At 42.3% G+C, this 11793-nt stretch overlaps 1 protein-coding gene across 1 annotated transcript; it reads left to right on the top strand.

Moving 5' to 3' along the window:
* Positions 1-6271: 6271 nt before the first annotated feature.
* On the top strand, positions 6272-9247 carry LOC308298784 (E3 ubiquitin-protein ligase RNF14-like; the record flags this gene model as incomplete). The annotated part of the gene is made up of 5 exons (XM_080742457.1): positions 6272-6437; positions 6963-7093; positions 7656-8345; positions 8458-8536; positions 9012-9247. 5 exons carry the CDS (start codon positions 6272-6274, stop codon positions 9245-9247), a joined length of 1302 nt encoding a protein of 433 aa, XP_080598583.1.
* Positions 9248-11793: the final 2546 nt, after the last annotated feature.

Genomic DNA, 11793 nt, shown 5'->3' with positions numbered 1-11793 from the left:
CCCAAATGCCTTATTTGAAAATAGCTGATCTACAAGCATCACACACTAAAAGCTTATATGACTTTATGGTTAAACTACAGTTTCACTATTTGCAATTTGTATGAGCATTTCCTATTCCAAAAAAGGGTGAGTTTGAAAAAAGGTCGACCTTTCATGTATTCGTCACAGTGACACGGTGCAATAGGCACCCGACATTTGATAACGCACATAAATTAATACAAGGGACTAAATCAGGGGTGGGCAACTTTGATGATGGCGAGAACCACTATATTTCCTCCTTCACTCCAGAGGGCCACATTGCATATTGCTACTTCCTACTTTGTCATTCTAGTATCTCATACTAAAGAAGCAAAAATAGCAGATCTACAAGCTCATAGATCGGCTATTTTTGCTTCTTTTGAATTGGAATCCTGAATTATTATGATTTAATTTCAAACATATTTAGTTATATATTCATGTTGACTCTATGAACCAATACAAATACCTACATTGGACATTAAAAAAATACATTTGAATACTACTATACTAGTCATTAAGCTACTAATATTGACTGACGGAATTAAAGCAAGTCATGTTTGGAATTGTAACAGCTGAAATCAATAATATATCAGTATTCCGGTATTAACCTTAACCAGCGGGCCGCATTAAGTGAAGGTGAGGGCCACATGTGGCCCCCGGGCCGCCAGTTGCCCATGTATGGACTAAATACAGCACAACCCCCAAATAAGGAGATTCATAATATCAAGCAAAGAAATTAATTACTTTTTGCCTATGATTCAAGAGAGAGAGAAAGAAAGAGAGAGAAAAGAGAAAAACAGAGCACTGGCAGCACATAACAAGGTGTGCAAACCCGACACTTGATTCACAGCCTAGATAGCCTACATGTGACAAAATAAACCAAAACTCCCAAATAATTAGTATTAAATATCCATGCAAGTCCCAGAATACTGGAAATCCATGTAGGCTGAGAGAGAGAGGGAAAGAGATAGCCTGCACCTCACCTGGCTCTGTGACATGACGCCCTCATGATGACGGACAATTAATAAATATATAATCCTTATGCAAAAAGATATATATAACATCGGTGTTATGTTGCTTTTTTAAGCAAATGGGAAGTTTTCCGCAGCTAGAATCAGTTTGACATTGTTTCAGTGCTTCTGCTGCACATGGAGTCATCTCCTCGTTGGGTCACCAGCACTTTCGCCTATGATTTTTTCACCTACATGGATTTGGCCTTTTCGCGTGGCACTTTCTGCATGGTGGAGAGTGTTTTCATCTATCCTGTCTGGCCGATTCACCGCCGTTTATTTAATTACATTGACAGTGGTGTCAAACGGGGTAACATGTCCTTAGGTTGAACACCCTTTGGTCCGACCACCAAGACCTAACCCTAACCTCAGTAAAACTATGCCTAAACCTAACCTCAGTAAAACTATGCCTAAACCTAACCCTAATCCTAACCTCAGTAAAACTATGCCTAAACCAGTATGCCTAAACTCAGTAACCGTGACGCGGGTGATTATCTAACCTGCCGACGCTCGTGAGTATCTAACCTGTCGAATTATTTGGATGCACCTGATTCCAATAGCTCAAATCTGTATTAACTAGTCCTTACCCGTTCAAAGATATGAGCTCCGAAATGATGTGCAGTGTGTGGGTTATGGGATGTGCACTGTGCACACAGTATACCGGTATGAGGGATGGAAAGTAACTTTAACTGGTGCATGCATGATAATATGTAGGAGCATCAATGTAAGAAATACCCGTTTCGTTTAATGGCTATAGAGATACTGTGTACCAATCTGCATGATTTTTGGACAACATCTGTAACAGGGCCAGACACAGAAAGGCCTGGTGAAAAGGCTCTCCTCCACGTCGAAAGTGCCACGCGAAAAGACCAAATCCATATAGGTGAAAAAATCATAGGCGAATGTCCCTGACACCCCTCGTTGCAGTGACTGTGCTGCGCCCTGTGGAGGGAAAATCTCTGCCAGGTCATGTCCACCCCTGCACTGTAAAATTCATAGGAGCCAAATGGAATGAAATCTGCTTAAAGACTGACATATGGATACAGAACCATATATAGGCTATATAATGTCAGGTGGAAACCTTGTATGTCCATAAATAAATGAATAAAGTCATGAATGTACGGTATGTTAGCTGTTTTAGCTGCACAATGGGAGTCCTAAATTACAACAAGGCCCCAGGGGCTCCGAAATAATTACATTATTATCATTTTTATTTATTGTTACCCTTATTATTATTATTAGTAGCCAAGCCACGAAGTGGCAAAGGCCACTCATTGATATTGTACTTCATCATTCTATTCTTCCGCCACTTTTTCTCTAGTGGCACCGATTGACCAAAGGGTGGCGCTGTAGGAAGCCTTTGAAAGTGCAAACTTTTAACAGGCATAGCTCCTGCTCTGTTTGACGCACAGCCATGAAATCTGGACACACATATGCGTCACGTGCACAAAACGTTTTTTACATGAACTGTCTGGTCGGATTTTTTTTTAAGTGAGACATTATTTTTTAATTATTCACTGAATATTGCAGTTTTATGCAAATTATTCTTCTGCCTCTAAATCATACATGCAAAGTGACACGTTCATGGCATTTGGCAAAGATGTAGAGGGTTAGTCCAAATATCACTGAAACCAATCTGGCCAAAGGGGTGCGCTATACGAAGCGTTTGAAAATTCAAACTTTAAACGGGCAAAAGTCATGCCTCATTTAGTTTAAAGACATGCAAGTTGCTTACACACATGCCTTGACTCAAGCGGAAGCCATCTGTGTCTTTGATAAGTAAGCTCCGCTCTTAGATTTTCCGTCACTTTGAGCAGTTTGTAAAACGATTAAACCCGCTTTTATTCTGGAATTGTTGCGTCACTTGCACAGAACTTTATTTACATGAACTTTGGAGCAATATCTAAAGATCCATCAGATCGGATTTTTTTTTTATTGAAACATTCTCTTTTAATAATTCAATGAATATTGCAGTTTTATGCAAATTATTCTTCTGCCTCTAAAACATACATGCAAATTCAAATTTCCATGATGAACTACTGTAGAGGGTTAGTCCAAATATCACTGAAACCAATCTTACCCCAATTTGCCAAAGGGGGGCGCTATATAATTTTGAAAGAAAATAAGATTGCAGGAGAATTCCAGAAACATTCGCTTACATTTACTCAGATTACTTTTACTTCGAGCCTCCAAAATATGGAAAAGTTATAAAAATATTGTGGCACTCTGCTATTAAATCATTGTTTAATAAAAGGCACTCAGTGTGTCAAGTACAGTACATGAAACTTTTTTTTCAAACATGACTGGTCAATTATGTGTGACAGCCATAGTGTTGTGGTTAGTGCCTGTGCCTGATATGCGGAAGGTTGTGAGTTCAAACCCCACGTTGGGTTTTTCTTTTCTTTTTTTAACAAACATGATTGACAGAACCTGTGGCTGTCTAGTGTAGTGGTCAGATCATATACCTTTCATGCAGAAGGTCGTTAGATCAAATCCCACCTGGGGTTGATATAAGCATAAAACCATGACATGTGGTTGACGTGTACAGTTTGGGTCCCTGGACATTGTCTGATATGGAGCCTTCCCCAAAATGCCCCTCCTTGATGCCTATTTTAATATCCGCCATTACCAAATAATGCATTTTGCATCATAACTCCTGAACCAAGCATTATAATACAAACTATGTGATGTCTACACTTATGTTGTGATGGCCAATGATTACAATGATATCATGTTCAGCATCATAAACTGTCCAGGTGAATAGTATCACAGTATTTTATGTCTGTTGCATACAGTCTTTTGCATACATGTTGTGTAGAGGCCAATTTGTGCTTTTACCTATAACTCCACCAATTAGTGTAAAACTTTGTATGCGCACTTCCCAGAGGCCAAGGAAAAACCTGTGCCATGCATTTTTCACATCTGCCTTTTATAGCGCCACCAGAAGGCCGACTTACAGTATGTAAAACACATTCTTCGATATTACTCCTTCAGATATTATCCGGAAATCACACAAATCAGTACACAGTATCTCTACAGTGATGTAATCATGACGGATTTGTCCGATATCATATTCTATCTAATTGGCTAACATTGAATTCCAAGGTTTGCAGGATTGCTACTTTTTGAACAAAATGTCTCAAACCTGAACACAGCCTGCTATGTGTGTGAAATTCTGCACACACATTCCCACTAGGCCAAGGAACAGATGCCACTCTCTCTGACATAACATTGGCCTGTTATAGCGCCAGCAGTGGGTCAACTTTTGCAAAACACATTTTTGGAACAAAATGCCTCAAATCCCGCATGCAGCGTCCGATTGCCGTGAAATGCCCAAGAACACGTAGCACCCTTTTCACTGTGGCCTATTATAGCACTACCAGGAGGCCAAAAAAACCTACCTGACCGGCCGGAGATCTGTTCTCGGAAGAACACTGCTTCTAGTTTTGCTTTTATTTCTTTTCCCACTTTTCTTGCTTTTCCTGCTTTCCCTTGATGCTTTTTTGCTTTCCTGCTTTTTATGGCTTGGCCACTTTATCGCTGCTTGCAGCTATATTTTTTTATATTATTTTTTGGGGACGGATACATTCATTTGGGGACGGTTAAAGTTTTATTTTGGGACGGTCCCGGGACGTAGGTGAAAAAAGTTAGTCTGGACGATACCCTCTCATAATCAAAATAAAAAAGAGCATTCAAATTTTATAACCACTTAAAAGAAAGTGACCAAGATGCACTTCATAACAAGGCACTCACACACAGAGAAACCCTAGATGCCCCTTCAGCCAACTGGTCCGGGAACTCAATACAAACACAAGCAGAGCCACCAGACAGACAATTCACTGGACTAAACCAAATTATAAAACAGCAGAAAGAAAGCTACCTGAGAGAAGCAACCCAAAAGCAGAGCAAACTAGAATGCTATTTGGCCCAGAGAATACACCATGGCAGAATACCTGAGCAAGGTGGCCGACCCAAAACAAAGAAAAATCTTGACTAGGTACAGATTCAGTGAGCACAGTCTTGCAATCGAGAAAGGATGTCACAGGCATACCTGGCTCCCTAGAAAAAACAGACTTTGCACCCACTGCACACAAAATGAAGTGGAAACTGAGCTACACTTTCTAACCACCTGTCCACTGTACCAAGACATCAGAGACACATTCTTCCCACAGATCATAACCACCCAAGGAGAGTTTGAAAAAAACTCCCATAGACCTACCTGCTGGGTGAAGTAAAACAATGTGCAAACACAGCAGCAAGATTCGTGAGCTGCTGCGATAGGAGAAGGATATCAAATGGAACCCAACCACCTTAAAAACCATTGTATATAGGCCTATCCCTGCTCTGCCTGCACGTAACCGTGATGCATGAAATCTGTTTTCACCTGTACATATTTTGTTCTGATTGTATTGTTTGTGTACACTTCTGCTTTGGCAATGTAAACGTATGTTTTCTCATGCCAATAAAGCCCTTTGAATTGAATTGTGTGGTGTGTGTGTGTGTGTGTGTGTGTGTGTGTGTGTGTGTGTGTGTGTGTGTGTGTGTGTGTGTGTGTGTGTGTGTGCGTGTGCGCGTGTGCGTGTGCATGTGTTGCATAAGGAGTAGGCTACTTTTACATTTGGCACTTTAAGCATCGGGATGTGGTAACAGCAGGTAGGCTAAATACGGGATTTGAACAGTTGATATAGCCAACTGGTGCTCTCAATTGTAAATATTCGTCTTTGTTTTTAGAGGCAAACTTAATACATGAGGAAAGAAATGCCAATTTCTTCCAACCATGATGAATAGGTGCCCACTGTGAAATATGGCTGGGCTGGGCTGGGTAATAACTTTTTCCGGGTTTGTCCCAAGGTATCTACCTTGGTTTGTCCTGCTATATAGGCAATAGGTTACAGCTGCAATAATTATGACCGCAATACTGCGATATGATATTGCTGTTCCACTGCCCTGTCTTGCATCAGATCAGACCAAACAGCAGTAAGGATTTAAAGGCTGTTGACTCACTCTGACTGGGTGGGTATTTGATCAGCATTGTGATGATAAAACAAAAGGCATAGAGACAGAGTTGTCAAGTAAACAAGACGACTATAGACTGCTTTTCATATAGCTGTGTGTCACATCAGACGCATTATTCGTTTGGGTTTAACTTGAATATTTCGTAAATATTTCTAAACAGCATTTTGGAGGGACGTTTTGCCCAATCTGGTGGAAGTGGAACAACACGGGACGGGACTGCGAGTGTTATGATGAACGAGGACCAGGAGGCTCAGGAAGATGAACTGCTGGCGCTCCACAGTATCTTTCCGGAGGAGTTCACTCGGGTTGAGGAGGAGGGGGAGTCTGGATCCGCTGGGGAGATCCGAGTGTCAGTGGAGCTGCCTCAAGGTTTCTCTGTGGCTATGAGAGATGGTTGGTCTTGGTCTGTCTGTCTGTCTGTCTGTCTGTCTGTCTGTCTGTCTGTCTGTCTGTCTGCCTTCCTGTCTGTCTGTCTGTCTGTCTGTCTGTCTGTCTGTCTGTCTGTCTGTCTGTCTGTCTGTCTGTCTGTCTGTCTGTCTGTCTGTCTGCATTCCTGTCTGTCTGTCTGTCTGTCTGTCTGTCTGTCTGTCTGTCTGTCTGTCTGTCTGTCTGTCTGTTTGCCTGTATGTATGTCTGTCTGTCTGTCTGTCTGTCTGTCTGTCTGTCTGTCTGTCTGTCTGTCTGTCTGTCTGTCTGTCTGTCTGTCTGTCTGTACTCTGTCGTGTGTCTGTCTGTATGTCTGCCTGTCTACCTGCTAGCCTTGCATGCACCAAGACTGTCTTGAGATTTCTTTTATCGATTCTGACAATTTGTATGTCAGAATCGATCAAAGAATTCCCTGATAGTTTTGCCTGCTCTCCTTTTGGACAGTCATTTGACAATGTCATGATGTTGTCTGCATGTGCTGTTCTTTTATAGGTGTTGAACTTCGGCAGTATGCAATATCATTCCTCCCACCCCTGGTTCTGACCTTCGACCTGCCTAAGGACTATCCCTCCTCCTCCCCTCCCACCTGCACCCTCACCTGCTGCTGGCTGACACAGACACAGGTAAGCAAGTGAGTGAGAGTGAGCGAGCCATGTTTAGTTAGCATTTTTTTTAAAGGTGAGGGTCATTGTTATGTTTAAAATTGAGCTATGGTATAAAAAGATTCAGGTTCATCATGATCAGGATTAACAAAGTAACTTATTGCTATATTAATTTGGGAATTATATAACTGAAAGTCCCACCCTATGTAGACATTTGTGCTGTAGTTCTTTCTTTACCAGGCTTAAACAGGTGGTTGTGGTCAGGGAAGCAAGCAAGTTAGCAAGTAAGCAAGTTAGGTCAAAAAATATTTGGTTTTGATGTGCCCAGCCCACTACGGTAAAATAAATGTGTGTTGTACGGCACACACACAGTGTGTGTGTGTGTGTGTGTGTGTGTGTGTGTGTGTGTGTGTGTGTGTGTGTGTGTGTGTGTGTGTGTCCGTGCGTGCGTGCGTGCGTGCGTGCGTGCGTGCGTGCGTGCGTGCGAAGGAAAGAAAGATAGGAAGTTTAATAATTAAATGGTAAACGTTTTTAATGTCTGACATAATCAACAGTTGTCTCTGCTCCCACTGTGTCACCACAGTTGTCTGCCGTGTGTGTTCATCTGGCTCACCTGTACGAGGCCACTAGGGGTGCTGTAGTGCTCTTCACCTGGGTGCAGTTCCTTAGAGAAGAAGTTCTCAGTTTCCTGAACATCCTTGGAAATCTTGTTTTGGAGTCAAGTAAAACCGAGGATCTTTCACCGACCTTGAAAAGGCCCTCTCCACTACAGTTCCTAGGTGATGGTCTCAATTCCAATTGTTGCAAAACCAACATCCCAGGGCCATTAGCCCAGACTGGAGAACAGGCTGCTGAACAGGCTGCTGAACAGGCTGCTTCTCCGCCAACACTTCCTCTGCAATCAGTCCATAGTCAAAATGGCAGTCAGAGTCAGGAAAAGGACCATGTCCAAACTGCCTCACTCCCAGACGCTCTCAGAGCCCCAGCAGCAGCCTCTGTACCCTCTCCTCTAAACCCTTCACAAACCCTCCTTTCCCAGCTCTTGGTCCACAATGAGGCCCAGAGGCAGAAAGCGTTCCAGGCCACAATGTTTGAATGTGGTGTATGTTTGGTGACCTCGCGTGGTTCAGAGTGCACTGAGCTTAGGGAGTGTGGACACGTCTACTGTCGGTCCTGTCTGGCAGAGTTCTGTAAGGTCCAGATAACAGAAGGGAATGTCCTCAGTGTCGCCTGTCCTCGACAAGACTGTAGTGCTACACCTACACCCGTGCAGGTATCTGCCGCTGTCAAGTGCAGTTTTTATTTCATTTCAGATAATGAGGTGTTTCAATCATTTTGAACCTCCACCCTGACTCTTTGCCCCCTTCCCTGCCCACCCTCTGTAGGTGAGACGGCTGGTAGGAGAGGAGTTGTTCAGCCGGTATGACCGTCTCTTGCTCCAGAGTACTTTGGACTGCATGCCAGGTTTGTCTCCAATTTCCAGCATATTACATATTTACAGTGTGATAATAATACATAAACAGCGTTTGGGCTTGTTGAGACACAATACTGCTTATCTAATAAAGTCTTCAATATTTTTTATTGCTAGAAAGTTGACTTCAAATAATGTATGTAACACCCTCGAAAAATGTTTTCCTCTCCTCAAGCCCGGTTCATACTTTTTTGCATGACGGTGTCGAGCATCAAAAATTGAAGACCTACAACTCACAACGCGCTGCATCCGCAACGCGTTGTGAGCTTGTGGCTATTTCGAGTGTCTGACACCATTGTACAACAGGGCATACATTAGGCATTACTTGTTCACCCTTTAGTATTGTAGTATTTTTACGTTCTTTCAACTAGGAGCCAAAGAAACAAAATGTCATTCATTTATGCATTTTATGTATATGTTGAATGACAATAAAGCTATCTATTTTCTCCTCCTCTCTTCTCATTTCAGACGTGGTATACTGTCCGAGGCGTTCCTGTGGTGGTGCTGTAATTCTTGAGGCTGGCAGCAGGGTGGCACTGTGCTCCATGTGTCGCTATGCCTTCTGTGTTTCCTGCAGGAGAAGCTACCATGGCACCCAGGACTGCCACGCAGAGGAGGAGAGAAACACAAAAACACAGGTTGAGGGAGAGGAGCAAGAAGGCTACTACGCAGACCTACCAGACACTCATTGTAGGTTTGTGTGATGTGTGTGTGTATAGGTTGGGCAACATATGAATATTATGTAAGTGTTGTCTTTTCCTGGTTTTATTAACTTATTATTTTAAACTAGCAAAACCTGTCAAAAGATTGTCAAAGATGGTCAGAAATTGGGAAAATATGAGATCTACTGTACAACCTCACACATGAAATGTGGCTGAAAATTCTTGAGACATTAAAGGAGCTATAGTCAACTTTTTCTTGAAAAACGGATGCTAAAATAAAAATAATGCTTCGAAAATATTTTATAAAAAAATAAGTTTCTATTCAAAAATGACCACAAAAAGCGTAAAATAATGATAAAATATTCATTTTGGCCATTGTCAGACCGACACTTTGTTTACATCCTAGTCTATAGACTAGGATGTAAACAAAGTGTCGGCCCTACAATGAAAAAGTTGACTATAGCTCCTTTAATTCTACTAATTCCATTGTGAATGTTTACATGTAGTGTTGCATTCCCGTCTCTCCATCTTCACTGCTCACTGCAGGGCCACAATCTAAATAAAAAGCCTTTTGAAAATGTGAATGATCACAGGAGACCTCACCAAGACGGACAACTACTGGGGCTTCAGCTTGAGCTCACAAGTCACCAAGACAGCCTACAGGGTGATCCTCAACTGTCTTAGACCCTCTGCTGAGAAAGTCACAATTTCACCCTCAGTGAACAACAGTCAGGCAGATAGTGGCTCCAAGGAGGATACTGGAAGGCATCTTGGAGAGGAACCTGATCACCTTCATTGACTTGCGAAAAGCTTTTAACACCATACACTGAACATTCTGCGAGCCTACAACCTTCCTGAAAGGGTGGTTCAGATGATAGAGGCAAGCCAAGGTTCAGACTAAAGGGGTTTTGATTCTCTTGGCCGTCCGACAGGGTGATCCCCTAGCCCCCTTCCTGTTTATTTATTTTATTATTTTCTTTGTATTATTGATTTTTGTAACCCAATTTTTTGTCTAGTGTAATCCTGGGCGCTACACTCCGTCTACCAACCTGGGGAGAGCAACGGACTGACCTCATGGCATGCTTCCTTCTATGCATGAGGAGTTCGAGCTGCTTCTTTTCACCTGACAAGGGTTGGACATAACATGTTGAAGGAACACGTTATTCCAGCCAGTTCCTTTCCTGGATTACTGCATGTTTTGAGGGTACCTACCCTAGGAGACACGGGGAGAACATGTAAACTCCACACAGAAAGGCCCTTCTGCCAACCCCACCTAGGGTATGGGCACTGATGACGCAGAGGAGAGAACACAGCGGCCCCAGCGGGAATCAAACCCAGGACTTTCTAGCTGTGAGGCATCAGCGCCACCGACTGTGCCACCGTGCCCCCTCCCCTTCCTGTTTATGTGGCGACGGACCACTCCCTGAGACTCACAATCAGTGGCAAGGAGGAGACACTGGGGTTCATGCAAACTCACCACAGAGAGGCCTCATCGCCAACCCCACCTAGGGTGTGGGCGCTGATGACGCGGGTGGAGGAACACGCCCCCAGCGCCCACAGCTTCCCCCGGCGGGAATCAAACCCAGGACCTTCCAACTGTGAGGCGAAGTGCTAACCACTGCACCACCGTGCCCCTAACCTTGAGTACACTTGAGTACACTTTTGAGTTATTTGGACTTTACTTGAGTATTTACAATTTCCAATACTTTTACTTCTACTCCACTACATCTTGGATCCAAATATTGTACTTTTACTCCACTACATTTATTTGAAAACTTTAGTTACTAGTAACTTAATCATTATTACAAAATCTACATTAACAACTTCAGCCTTATATACATTGTGGCTCTTTGAAAATAGGTGATCTTCAAGCTCGTGACGCATTGTGAGCTTGTAGATCTGCTATTTTCAAAAGATTTGTATACATTTGAAAACTTGAAATGGGACATTCTGCACAATGAGTATTTTCCACTTTTGGACTTTAAGTATATGTTGATACCAATACTTTTGGACTTTTACTCAAGTAAATTTTGAATTCTGGACTTTTACTTTACAGAGTATTTCTACATGAAGTATTGATAGTTTTACTTTAGTAAGGAATGTGATTACTTTTTCCACCACTGGTCCCAAGGAAGACTAAGCACACAGAGTACATCCCATCAGAATTACTGACCTCGACTATGCAAGCAAGGGATAATCAATTATTATTATTGAGAAAAAAAACCCTGACAGGGTGATTTGCATCTGGGTCTTTATCGCCCTGAAGGGGTTTATTTCTCAATAATGACCTGCTCCTCATTGATTATCCTGCTTATTACATGGCTACTTATTAAATAAATGAATACATTGACCCAGATGTAAGAACAAAACGATTTTATTCAATTGAAAAGGGATTTAATTGCTTACTGGAATGAAAGTAGTCAATTCATTTATACCAGGTGTGCCCACTGCAATGCACAGGAAGTGTCGATTAAATAGAATCGATGTTCAGTTAAGGCATTGTCTATGTCTCACTTCAAAATGTAATGTTTTCAAAACAATTCTTGAGAGTACTGTTTAGCTGTCTAACATTGTGTGTGTTTTTTTTA

Source organism: Nannobrachium achirus, assembly GCF_963921795.1.
Source record: "Nannobrachium achirus genome assembly, chromosome: 1".
Lineage (NCBI taxonomy): Eukaryota > Metazoa > Chordata > Actinopteri > Myctophiformes > Myctophidae > Nannobrachium > Nannobrachium achirus.
This window is presented reverse-complemented; position numbering and strand designations above follow the sequence as displayed.